Genomic DNA, 14,006 nt, shown 5'->3' with positions numbered 1-14,006 from the left:
AGGGGTCTCGGCTTTACAACTTTGCCGAGCAGCTACTTGGTCGGGGGCAAACACGTTTGCAAAATTCTACAAATTTGATACCCTGGCTGAGGAGAACCTGGAATTCTCTCATTCGGTGCTGCAGAGTCATCCGCACTCTCCCGCCCGTTTGGGAGCTTTGGTATAATCCCCATGGTCCTTACGGAGTCCCCAGCATCCACTAGGACGTCAGAGAAAATAAGATTTTACTCACCGGTAAATCTATTTCTCGTAGTCCGTAGTGGATGCTGGGCGCCCATCCCAAGTGCGGATTGTCTGTAATACCTGTACATAGTTATTGTTACAAAAATCGGGTTTTGTTGTGAGCCATCTCTTCAGAGGCTCCATTTGTTATCATACTGTTAACCGGGGTTCCTATCACGTGTTATATGGTGTGATTGGTGTGGCTGGTATGAGTCTTACCCGGGATTCAAAAATCCTTCCTTATTGTGTCAGCTCTTCCGGGCACAGTTCCTAACTGAGGCTTGGAGGAGGGTCATAGGGGGAGGAGCCAGTGCACACCAGATAGTCCTAAATCTTTCTTAGATGTGCCCAGTCTCCTGCGGAGCCGTCTATTCCCCATGGTCCTTACGGAGTCCCCAGCATCCACTACGGACTACGAGAAATAGATTTACCGGTGAGTAAAATCTTATTTTTTTGCTCCTATTTTAGCACTGGTGTACCTCCAGCATGTGCAGGGATGCTTTTTGGCTAGTTTGGGGTGACTTGGAGCAAGTTTGTGTCAGCCATGCGGTCGACATGTCATGTCGTTTGTTTGCCAAACATGTTTCTTTGCTCCTATTTTAGCACTGGTGTACCACCAGAATGTGCAGGGATGCTTTTTGGCTAGTTTGGGGTGACTTGGAGCAAGTTTGTGTCAGCCATGCGGTCGACATGTCATGTCGTTTGTTTGCCAAACATGTTTTTTTGCTCCTATTTTAGCACTGGTGTACCTCCAGAATGTGCAGGGATGCTTTTTGGCTTGTTTGGGGTGACTGTGTCAGCCATTTTGTTTGTGTCAGCCATTTTGTGTTAGCACTGGTTGACCTCCAGTATGTGCAGGGATGCTTGTACGGGGGTTTTGGCTTATTTGGCTTTTTTTTTTCTATTCTTTTTATTTTTTATTTTTTTGTGTGTGTTTGGTCCTGCTTGAGAACTGGGGTCCCAGCAGCATGACATGTGGTTGCATGTAATTTTGAAATGTGTGTTCAATTTGTAAACATATATTTCTCTAACGTCCTAGTGGATGCTGGGGACTCCGAAAGGACCATGGGGAATAGCGGCTCCGCAGGAGACTGGGCACAAAGTAAAAGCTTTAGGACTAGCTGGTGTGCACTGGCTCCTCCCCCTATGACCCTCCTCCAAGCCTCAGTTAAGATTTTGTGCCCGAACGAGAAGGGTGCAATCTAGGTGGCTCTCCTGAGCTGCTTAGAGTAAAAGTTTAAATAGGTTTTTTTAATTTCAGTGAGACCTGCTAGCAACAGGCTCACTGCATCGAGGGACTAAGGGGAGAAGAAGCGAACTCACCTGCGTGCAGAGTGGATTGGGCTTCTTAGGCTACTGGACATTAGCTCCAGAGGGACGATCACAGGCCCAGCCATGGATGGGTCCCGGAGCCGCGCCGCCGGCCCCCTTACAGAGCCAGAAGAGTGAAGAGGTCCGGAAAATCTGCGGCAGAAGACGTCCTGTCTTCAATAAGGTAGCGCACAGCACCGCAGCTGTGCGCCATTGCTCTCAGCACACTTCACACTCCGGTCACTGAGGGTGCAGGGCGCTGGGGGGGGGCGCCCTGGGACGCAATGAAAATACCTTAAATGGCTAAAAATACATCACATATAGCTCCTGGGCTATATGGATGTATTTAACCCCTGCCAGTTTTCCACAAAAAAGCGGGAGAAAGGCCGCCGAGAAGGGGGCGGAGCCTATCTCCTCAGCACACAAGCGCCATTTTTTCCTCACAGCTCCGTTGGAGGAAGGCTCCCTGACTCTCCCCTGCAGTCCTGCACTACAGAAACAGGGTAAAACAAGAGAGGAGGGGCACTAAATTGGCATATTAATATATACAGCAGCTATATTAGGGAAAAACACTTATATAAGGTTATCCCTATATATATATATATAGCGCTCTGGTGTGTGCTGGCAAACTCTCCCTCTGTCTCCCCAAAGGGCTAGTGGGGTCCTGTCCTCTATCAGAGCATTCCCTGTGTGTGTGCTGTGTGTCGGTACGCTGTGTCGACATGTATGAGGAGGAAAATGGTGTGGAGGCGGAGCAATTGCCTGTGTTAGTGATGTCACCCCCTAGGGAGTCGACACCTGACTGGATGGTCTTATGGAAAGAATTACGTGATAGTGTCGGCACTTTACAAAAGACTGTTGACGACATGAGACAGCCGGCAAATCAGTTAAAACCTGTACAGGCGTCTCAAACACCGTCAGGGGCTATAAAACGCCCGTTACCTCAGGTCGATACAGACACTGACACGGACACTGACTCCAGTGTCGACGGTGAGGAAACAAACGTATTTTCCAGTAGGGCCACACGTTACATGATCACGGCAATGAAGGAGGTTTTGAACATTTCTGATACTACAAGTACCACAAAAAAGGGTATTATGTGGGGTGTGAAAAAACTACCCGTAGTTTTTCCTGAATCAGATGAATTAAATGAGGTGTGTGATGAAGCGTGGGTTTCCCCCGATAAAAAACTGCTAATTTCTAAAAAATTATTGGCATTATACCCTTTCCCGCCAGAGGTTAGGGCGCGTTGGGAAACACCCCCTAGCGTAGATAAGGCGCTCACACGCTTATCAAAACAAGTGGCGTTACCGTCCCCTGATACGGCCGCCCTCAAGGAACCAGCTGATAGGAGGCTGGAAAATATCCTTAAAAGTATATACACACATACTGGTATTATACTGCGACCAGCAATCGCCTCAGCCTGGATGTGCAGTGCTGGGGTGGCTTGGTCGGTTTCCCTGACTGAAAATATTGATACCCTGGACAGGGACAATATATTATTGACTATAGAGCATTTAAAGGATGCATTTCTATATATGCGAGATGCACAGAGGGATATTTGCACTCTGGCATCAAGAGCAAGTGCGATGTCCATTTCTGCCAGAAGAGGATTATGGATGCGACAGTGGTCAGGGGATGCGGATTCCAAACGGCATATGGAAGTATTGCCGTATAAAGGGGAGGAGTTATTTGGGGTCGGTCTATCGGACCTGGTGGCCACGGCAACGGCTGGAAAATCCACCTTTTTACCCCAAGTCACCTCGCAGCAGAAAAAGATACCGTCTTTTCAGGCTCAGTCCTTTCGTCCCCATAAGGGCAAGCGGGCAAAAGGCCACTCATATCTGCCCCGGGGCAGAGGAAGGGGAAAAAGACTGCAGCAGACAGCCTCTTCCCACGAACAGAAGCCCTCCCCCGCTTCTGCCAAGTCCTCAGCATGACGCTGGGGCCTTACAAGCGGACTCAGACACGGTGGGGGCCCGTCTCAAGAATTTCAGCGCGCATTGGGCTCACTCGCAAGTGGACCCCTGGATCCTGCAGGTAGTATCTCAGGGGTACAAATCGGAATTCGAGACGTCTCCCCCTCGCCGGTTCCTGAAGTCTGCTTTACCAACGTCTCCCCCCGACAGGGAGGCGGTATTGGAAGCCATTCACAAGCTGTATTCCCAGCAGGTGATAATCAAGGTACCCCTCCTACAACAGGGAAAGGGGTATTATTCCACGCTGTTTGTGGTACCGAAGCCGGACGGCTCGGTGAGACCCATTTTAAATCTGAAATCCTTGAACACTTACATAAAAAGGTTCAAGTTCAAGATGGAGTCACTCAGAGCAGTGATAGCGAACCTGGAAGAAGGGGACTATATGGTGTCTCTGGACATCAAGGATGCTTACCTCCATGTCCCAATTTGCCCTTCTCACCAAGGGTACCTCAGGTTTGTGGTACAGAACTGTCACTATCAGTTTCAGACGCTGCCGTTTGGATTGTCCACGGCACCCCGGGTCTTTACCAAGGTAATGGCCGAAATGATGATTCTTCTTCGAAGAAAAGGCTTCTTAATTATCCCTTACTTGGACGATCTCCTGATAAGGGCAAGGTCCAGAGAACAGTTAGAGGTCGGAGTAGCACTATCTCAAGTAGTACTACGACAGCACGGATGGATTCTAAATATTCCAAAATCGCAGCTGATTCCGACGACACGTCTGCTGTTCCTAGGGATGATTCTGGACACAGTACAGAAAAAGGTGTTTCTCCCGGAGGAGAAAGCCAAGGAGTTATCCGACCTAGTCAGGAACCTCCTAAGACCAGGCCAAGTGTCAGTACATCAATGCACAAGGGTCCTGGGAAAGATGGTGGCTTCTTACGAAGCGATTCCATTCGGCAGATTCCACGCAAGAACTTTTCAGTGGGATCTGCTGGACAAATGGTCCGGATCGCATCTTCAAATGCATCAGCGGATAACCCTGTCTCCAAGGACAAGGGTGTCTCTCCTGTGGTGGTTACAGAGTGCTCATCTCCTAGAGGGCCGCAGATTCGGCATTCAGGATTGGGTCCTGGTGACCACGGATGCCAGCCTGAGAGGCTGGGGAGCAGTCACACAGGGAAGAAATTTCCAGGGCTTGTGGTCAAGCATGGAAACGTCACTTCACATAAATATCCTGGAACTAAGGGCCATTTACAATGCCCTAAGTCAGGCAAGACCTCTGCTTCAGGGTCAGCCGGTGTTGATCCAGTCGGACAACATCACGGCAGTCGCCCACGTAAACAAGACAGGGCGGCACAAGAAGCAGGAGGGCAATGATGGAAGTGGCAAGGATTCTTCGCTGGGCGGAGAATCATGTGATAGCACTGTCAGCAGTGTTCATTCCGGGAGTGGACAACTGGGAAGCAGACTTCCTCAGCAGACACGATCTTCACCCGGGGGAGTGGGGACTTCACCCAGAAGTCTTCCACATGATTGTGAACCGTTGGGAAAAACCAAAGGTGGACATGATGGCGTCCCGCCTCAACAAAAAACTGGACAGATATTGCGCCAGGTCAAGGGACCCTCAGGCAATAGCTGTGGACGCTCTGGTAACACCGTGGGTGTACCAGTCAGTGTATGTGTTCCCTCCTCTTCCTCTCATACCAAAAGTACTGAGAATCATAAGAAGGAGAGGAGTAAAGACTATACTCGTGGCTCCGGATTGGCCAAGAAGGACTTGGTACCCGGAAATTCAAGAGATGCTCACGGAAGACCCGTGGCCTCTACCTCTAAGAAAGGACCTGCTCCAGCAGGGACCATGTCTGTTCCAAGACTTACCGCGGCTGCGTTTGACGGCATGGCGGTTGAACGCCGGATCCTAAAGGAAAAAGGCATTCCGGATTAAGTCATCCCTACCCTGATCAAAGCCAGGAAGGATGTAACCATACAACATTATCACCGTATTTGGCGTAAATATGTTGCGTGGTGCGAGGCCAGGAAGTCCCCTACAGAGGAATTTCAACTGGGTCGTTTCCTGCATTTCCTGCAAACAGGACTGTCTATGGGCCTCAAATTAGGGTCCATTAAGGTTCAAATTTCGGCCCTGTCAATATTCTTCCAAAAAGAACTGGCTTCTGTTCCTGAAGTTCAGACGTTTGTCAAGGGAGTACTGCATATACAGCCTCCTTTTGTGCCTCCAGTGGCACCTTGGGATCTCAATGTAGTTTTGGGATTCCTAAAATCACATTGGTTTGAACCACTCACCACTGTGGACTTAAAATATCTCACATGGAAAGTGGTAATGCTGTTAGCCCTGGCTTCAGCCAGGCGTGTCTCAGAATTGGCGGCTTTATCCTATAAAAGCCCTTACCTAATTTTTCATACGGACAGGGCAGAATTGAGGACTCGTCCTCAATTTCTCCCTAAGGTGGTTTCAGCATTTCACTTAAACCAGCCTATTGTGGTGCCTGCGGCTACTAGGGACTTGGAGGATTCCAAGTTGCTGGACGTAGTCAGGGCCCTGAAAATATATGTTTCCAGGACGGCTGGAGTCAGAAAATCTGATTCGCTGTTTATCCTGTATGCACCCAACAAGCTGGGTGCTCCTGCTTCTAAGCAGACGATTGCTCGTTGGATTTGTAGTACAATTCAGCTTGCACATTCTGTGGCAGGCCTGCCACAGCCAAAATCTGTAAAAGCCCATTCCACACGGAAAGTGGGCTCATCTTGGGCGGCTGCCCGAGGGGTCTCGGCTTTACAACTTTGCTGAGCAGCTACTTGGTCAGGGGCAAACACGTTTGCTAAATTCTGCAAATTTGATACCCTGGCTGAGGAGGACCTGGAGTTCTCTCATTCGGTGCTGCAGAGTCATCCGCACTCTCCCGCCCGTTTGGGAGCTTTGGTATAATCCCCATGGTCCTTTCGGAGTCCCCAGCATCCACTAGGACGTTAGAGAAAATAAGAATTTACTTACCGATAATTCTATTTCTCATAGTCCGTAGTGGATGCTGGGCGCCCATCCCAAGTGCGGATTGTCTGCATTACTTGTACATAGTTATTGTTACAAAAATCGGGTTATTGTTGTTGTGAGCCATCTTTTCAGAGGCTCCTTCTGTTATCATGCTGTTAACTGGGTTTAGACCACAAGTTGTACGGTGTGATTGGTGTGGCTGGTATGAGTCTTACCCGGGATTCAAAATCCTTCCTTATTGTGTACGCTCGTCCGGGCACAGTATCCTAACTGAGGCTTGGAGGAGGGTCATAGGGGGAGGAGCCAGTGCACACCAGCTAGTCCTAAAGCTTTTACTTTGTGCCCAGTCTCCTGCGGAGCCGCTATTCCCCATGGTCCTTTCGGAGTCCCCAGCATCCACTACGGACTATGAGAAATAGAATTATCGGTAAGTAAATTCTTATTTTTTTCTTCTTTTTACAACAGAGATGTCCAGGGACAAGCGGCCCCGATCCACCCCTTCCCCCCACCCCTCAGAAGAACTGTCCCTGCATAGCAACGAGGAGTGGGAGCCGACCCAGGAGGAGGATACGACCGACCAGGCATGCAGTGACCAGCCGCGGTCGTCAAGGGACCAAATGGAGAAGTCAAAGAAAAAGAAAAAGCCTAGACAGGTAAATACTGACAACACCTGCAGACACAATAGCATCCAACTTGACACACCCTAATTTGCGCACTGCCATGCACACCTACAGGTATCTTTGCGCACTGCTAGGGATACTGACACTCACAGGTACATACCAATCTTAGTAAATGCATGTTTGTTTGTTTTTAATCCCTAAAGGCAAGAAGCCAGCCAGAGGAGCAGTCGGAGGAGGAAGCCTCTGGTGAAGATGCAGGACCGAAGAAGCCGCGTGGACCCAGATACACTGAGGCGGAAAACTGTGCCCTAGTGGATGGCGTCGACATGTCCTAGGACGTTCTGTATGGACCAAGGGCACAGACCACAGCAGCTAAGACCCAGCGAAACCTCTGGGATGCCATCGCGAGACAAGTCACTGCAGTATCTGGAAACCGCCGGAGCACCAGAAACTGCATGAAGCGGTACAGTGATTGCCGCAGACAGACCAAGAAGAAGATGGGGATTCAGCGCCGACATGAGACAGCTACGGGAGGTGGTCCGGCTCTCAATCTGAAGTGGCTACCCTGGGAGAACGTTATTAAAAGGCGCATGAACCTGCCATGGTCGAAGGAGTTCGCGGAGGTGTGGACTCTAGCTGTCCTGCTGGCTTTCCCGAGGAGGAAGAACCGCCCAGAAGATGGAAGACGGCGGGAGACAAGCAGTCCAAAAGGAGGCCTGATGGTAAGAATACATTCAGATGAGCTGTACTAAAAAAATTAATTTTTGTATTTGCTAATGTGTTTTTTTTTTTTCACAGACACGCCTGCCCAGAGGACAACACCTGCGCGCAGGACATCGCCAGCGCGCAGACCATCACCTGCGCAGCAGGCATCGGCAGCAGCGCGCGGACCATCACCTGCGCAGCAAGCATCGGGAGCGCGCAGATCATCACCTGCGCGCCACACATCGTCATCGCGCAGTAAGTCACCTGCACGCCCAGATGTCGTCAGCGCGCAGACCATCACCTGCGCGCCAGACATCAGCGCGCAGAACATCACCTGTGCGCCAGACACCGTCGGCGACCACACCACCAGATGGGCGCCAAACTACATCTCCTGCGCGCAGGCCATCACCAGATCGTCATCTCTCCAGGAGCTCTGGGACTGTGACCGAAGAGCCTCAACAAGACACTACCCTTGTGGACCCATCACCCGAACTGTTTGAGTCTACAGGGTTAACGGATGAGACTTTTCTTGGGTTTGAAGACAGCCATGCAGAAGTATCCAGCCAGACCCTTGAAAAGTCTCCAGAATTAAGGACAAGTGAAGCTCCTGGAGCAGCGGCACCACCGGATGGAGAAGGTTTGTATTTATTTTTTTGGGGGGGGGGATGGGAGGGGTACCATTTTTGAATAGTTTATTAACTTAAATTTTTTTTTCTTTTGCAAACAGAGGTGCCACGGACCAGCAGCGGACTTGCGTCGGGGATTGGTTCATTCTTCAGGCCGGATCTCCTACAGGATTCGTCGGACGACGAGGTGGAAGTGCAGCAGCCTGCTGTTTCTACATCCCTGTGTGAGTAAATATCGAATTGTGAGCCTTCAAACAAATGTATGAATGTGTATAATAATTTCTAATATTCTTTTCAGCTGCACAAATGCAATTGGTGGCTGACGTACAGGAAGGGCAGGATCCCTCAAATGTTCAGAGGGTACACACCCTGGCATCCGAGATTACTTCCCGCCAGGATACTTACACGAATGTCGTTGGAACCAGACTAGACTCCATTGAGAGGACAATGGAGAAGATGGCAAACGGTCTGGCTGAAATGCAGAAGGCTCATGCCGACAGCACGGCCGAAATTCAAAAGACCAGACGAGAAGATCACAGGGAGACTATGGACATCCTTCACGTTCTGGCCACATCCATGACCAAGCTGGTGGACAACACATCATGCCTGGCACACAGTGTAGACAACATGTCGGAGAGCCATCGACATTCGGCATCCAGCCAACAGATCATCGCAACCACACTGCAGATGATGTACGATAAGCTCCCAGAGCCAGCTCGTTAACACGCTGGTGATCCACCACTTTCGCCATCACAAGCCACATGGACGCCTATTTCCCTTCCTCCACCAACATCCTGGTATAGACGGTCACAGCTGTACCAAGGATATACAGGGATGTACCCCACCCACCAGATGCCTCCACCACCAACACCGGCCGCAACATCTACACCCGCACGGGCACCGAGGCTAAGTCAACCCACTACCCAGCCGCCTAGGGCATCGACGCCCCTTCAGGAGGAAGACGAGGATCCGGACAGACAACCACCATAGCCCGGTCGTATTGTTTTATTTACTGTTATGTTTTTCATGTATCCCTTTCTCCCCCTCCCATTAGTTTTTTTTTTTTCTTACTATTGTTTTATATGTGTTGGGCTCCCCCACCCATGACCGGGTACTACCAAGGAGCTTTATGTCTAGGCATACATGCGCGGGCATGTATGCGGGCGCGTGTGGTAACGGATGAAAGCTCATTGTGGCTACATGTATGATGGGCCAAACAGCTATTCTGATACCACTTTTTTACCCAAAAAATCCTTTTTGTATTGGTGTACAATAGGCTTTCACTGTTGTGTGAATTTACTATTCACTAGTGTTTGTTTTTGGCTTATTCATAGGATTGGGTGGAAAATTGAAGTGGACGGCATAGTTCGTGTTGTGCGTACCAAGGTGAGTAGAGCCATGTTTCAATGTATATATTCAAGAAACTTTGGACCACCTGCCCTTGTGGAACCACACAACCCAGCAATGGGTCATGCTGGGCTGTGTGGTTCCACAAGTGCAGGCATATCAAAGTGCTGACCACTGACACCACTATTCCACTTTGGACCGCCTGCCTTTGTGGAACCACACAACCCAGCAATGGGTCATGCTGGGCTGTGTGGTTCCACAAGTGCAGGCGTGTCAAAGTGCTGACCACTCACACCACTATTCCACTTTGGACCGCCTGCCTTTGTGGAACCACACAACCCAGCAATGGGTCATGCTGGGCTGTGTGGTTCCACAAGTGCAGGCGTGTCATAGTGCTGACCAGTGACACCACTATTCCACTTTGGACCGCCTGCCTTTGTGGAACCACACAACCCAGCAATGGGTCATGCTGGGCTGTGTGGTTCCACAAGTGCAGGCGTGTCAAAGTGCTGACCACTGACACCACTATTCCACTTTGGACCGCCTGCCTTTGTGGAACCACACAACCCAGCAATGGGTCATGCTGGGCTGTGTGGTTCCACAAATGTTCTTGGGAAAGGAATGAACATGACATTAGTGTCTTTACTTAATATGCTTTCCCCCCCCCCCACAGATATCTACACAAGAAAAGAATGTAAAGAAGAACAAACTATTTTTTTTTTATTACATTTCATTTTTCTCTGACGTCCTAGTGGATGCTGGGAACTCCGAAAGGACCATGGGGAATAGCGGCTCCGCAGGAGACTGGGCACAAAAGTAAAAGCTTTAGGACTACCTGGTGTGCACTGGCTCCTCCCCCTATGACCCTCCTCCAAGCCTCAGTTAGATTTTTGTGCCCGAACGAGAAGGGTGCACACTAGGTGGCTCTCCTGAGCTGCTTAGTGAAAAAGTTTAAGTATAGGTCTTTTATTTTCAGTGAATCCTGCTGGCAACAGGTTCACTGCACCGAGGGACTAAGGGGAGAAGAAGCGAACTCACCTGCGTGCAGAGTGGATTGGGCTTCTTAGGCTACTGGACATTAGCTCCAGAGGGACGATCACAGGCCCAGCCATGGATGGGTCCCAGAGCCGCGCCGCCGGCCCCCTTACAGAGCCAGAAGACAGAAGAGGTCCGGGAAATCGGCGGCAGAAGACGTCCTGTCTTCAATAAGGTAGCGCACAGCACCGCAGCTGTGCGCCATTGCTCTCAGCACACTTCACACTCCGGTCACTGAGGGTGCAGGGCGCTGGGGGGGGGCGCCCTGAGACGCAATAAAAATACCTTAGATGGCAAAAAATACATCACATATAGCTCCTGGGCTATATGGATGCATTTAACCCCTGCCAGTTTTTCCTTAAAAAAGCGGGAGAAAGGCCGCCGAGAAGGGGGCGGAGCCTATCTCCTCAGCATACTGGCGCCATTTTCCCTCACAGCTCCGTTGGAGGGAAGCTCCCTGACTCTCCCCTGCAGTCCTGCACTACAGAAACAGGGTAAAACATAGAGAGGGGGGGCACTAATTTGGCAGATAAATCAATACAGCAGCTATATAAGGGAAAAACACTTATATAAGGTTATCCCTGTATATATATAGCGCTCTGGTGTGTGCTGGCAAACTCTCCCTCTGTCTCCCCAAAGGGCTAGTGGGGTCCTGTCCTCTATCAGAGCATTCCCTGTGTGTGTGCTGTGTGTCGGTACGTTGTGTCGACATGTATGAGGAGGAAAATGGTATGGAGGCGGAGCAATTGCCTGTAATGGTGATGTCACCCCCTAGGGAGTCGACACCTGACTGGATGGTCTTATGGAAGGAATTACGTGATAGCGTCAGCACTTTACAAAAGACTGTTGACGACATGAGACAGCCGGCAAATCAGTTATTACCTGTACAGGCGTCTCAAACACCGTCGGGGGCTCTAAAGCGCCCGTTACCTCAGATGGTCGACACAGACCCAGACACGGACACTGACTCCAGTGTCGACGGTGAGGAAACAAACGTATTTTCCAGTAGGGCCACACGTTACATGATCACGGCAATGAAGGAGGTTTTGAACATTTCTGATACTACAAGTACCACAAAAAAGGGTATTATGTGGGGTGTGAAAAAACTACCCGTAGTTTTTCCTGAATCAGATGAATTAAATGAGGTGTGTGATGAAGCGTGGGTTTCCCCCGATAAAAAACTGCTAATTTCTAAAAAATTATTGGCATTATACCCTTTCCCGCCAGAGGTTAGGGCGCGTTGGGAAACACCCCCTAGGATAGATAAGGCGCTCACACGCTTATCAAAACAAGTGGCGTTACCGTCTCCTGATACGGCCGCCCTCAAGGAACCAGCTGATAGGAAGCTGGAAAATATCCTAAAAAGTATATACACACATACTGGTATTATACTGCGACCAGCAATCGCCTCAGCCTGGATGTGCAGTGCTGGGGTGGCTTGGTCGGATTCCCTGACTGAAAATATTGATACCCTGGACAGGGACAGTATATTATTGACTATAGAGCATTTAAAGGATGCATTTCTATATATGCGAGATGCACAGAGGGATATTTGCACTCTGGCATCAAGAGTAAGTGCGCTGTCCATTTCTGCCAGAAGAGGGTTATGGACGCGACAGTGGTCAGGTGATGCGGATTCCAAACGGCATATGGAAGTATTGCCGTATAAAGGGGAGGAGTTATTTGGGGTCGGTCTATCGGACCTGGTGGCCACGGCAACGGCTGGGAAATCCACCTTTTTACCCCAGGTCACCTCTCAGCAGAAAAAGACACCGTCTTTTCAGGCTCAGTCCTTTCGTCCCCATAAGGGCAAGCGGGCAAAAGGCCACTCATATCTGCCCCGGGGCAGAGGAAGGGGAAAAAGACTGCAGCAGGCAGCCTCTTCCCAGGAACAGAAGCCCTCCCCCGCTTCTGCCAAGTCCTCAGCATGACGCTGGGGCCTTACAAGCGGACTCAGGCATGGTGGGGGCCCGTCTCAAGAATTTCAGCGCGCAGTGGGCTCACTCGCAAGTGGACCCCTGGATCCTGCAGGTAGTATCTCAGGGGAACAAATTGGAATTCGAGACGTCTCCCCCTCGCCGGTTCCTGAAGTCTGCTTTACCAACGTCTCCCTCCGACAGGGAGGCGGTATTGGAAGCCATTCACAAGCTGTATTCCCAGCAGGTGATAATCAAGGTACCCCTCCTACAACAGGGAAAGGGGTATTATTCCACGCTGTTTGTGGTACCGAAGCCGGACGGCTCGGTGAGACCTATTTTAAATCTGAAATCCTTGAACACTTACATACAAAGGTTCAAATTCAAGATGGAGTCACTCAGAGCAGTGATAGCGAACCTGGAAGAAGGGGACTATATGGTGTCTCTGGACATCAAGGATGCTTACCTCCATGTCCCAATTTGCCCTTCTCACCAAGGGTACCTCAGGTTTGTGGTACAGAACTGTCATTATCAGTTTCAGACGCTGCCGTTTGGATTGTCCACGGCACCCTGGGTCTTTACCAAGGTAATGGCCGAAATGATGATTCTTCTTCGAAGAAAAGGCGTCTTAATTATCCCTTACTTGGACGATCTCCTGATAAGGGCAAGGTCCAGGGAACAGTTAGAGGTCGGAGTAGCACTATCTCAAGTAGTACTACGACAGCACGGGTGGATTCTAAATATTCCAAAATCGCAGCTGATTCCGACGACACGTCTGCTGTTCCTAGGGATGATTCTGGACACAGTCCAGAAAAAGGTGTTTCTCCCGGAGGAGAAAGCCAGGGAGTTATCCGAGCTAGTCAGGAACCTCCTAAAACCAGGCCAAGTGTCAGTGCATCAATGCACAAGGGTCCTGGGAAAAATGGTGGCTTCTTACGAAGCGATTCCATTCGGCAGATTCCACGCAAGAACTTTTCAGTGGGATCTGCTGGACAAATGGTCCGGATCGCATCTTCAGATGCATCAGCGGATAACCCTGTCTCCAAGGACAAGGGTGTCTCTCCTGTGGTGGTTGCAGAGTGCTCATCTTCTAGAGGGCCGCAGATTCGGCATTCAGGACTGGGTCCTGGTGACCACGGATGCCAGCCTGAGAGGCTGGGGAGCAGTCACACAGGGAAGAAATTTCCAGGGCTTGTGGTCAAGCATGGAAACGTTATTTCACATAAATATCCTGGAACTAAGGGCCATTTACAATGCCCTAAGTCAAGCAAGGCCTCTGCTTCAGGGTCAGC

The 14,006-nt window shown here is 50.2% G+C and overlaps 2 protein-coding genes across 2 annotated transcripts in view; both read left to right on the top strand.

Annotated features, from left to right (window-relative positions):
• Positions 1 to 14,006, top strand: part of ADCY5 (adenylate cyclase 5) — a 984,560-nt gene that overhangs the window by 600,981 nt on the left and 369,573 nt on the right. The gene's annotated exons all lie outside the window — the stretch shown is intronic.
• On the top strand, positions 7,890 to 9,796 carry LOC134945044 (uncharacterized). The gene is made up of 3 exons (XM_063934062.1): positions 7,890 to 8,427; positions 8,518 to 8,640; positions 8,715 to 9,796. The coding sequence occupies exons 1-3, from the start codon at positions 8,067 to 8,069 to the stop codon at positions 9,137 to 9,139; spliced, it is 909 nt and encodes a 302-aa protein (XP_063790132.1). The 5' UTR covers positions 7,890 to 8,066; the 3' UTR covers positions 9,140 to 9,796.

Source organism: Pseudophryne corroboree, chromosome 7 (assembly GCF_028390025.1).
Source record: "Pseudophryne corroboree isolate aPseCor3 chromosome 7, aPseCor3.hap2, whole genome shotgun sequence".
Lineage (NCBI taxonomy): Eukaryota > Metazoa > Chordata > Amphibia > Anura > Myobatrachidae > Pseudophryne > Pseudophryne corroboree.
This window is presented reverse-complemented; position numbering and strand designations above follow the sequence as displayed.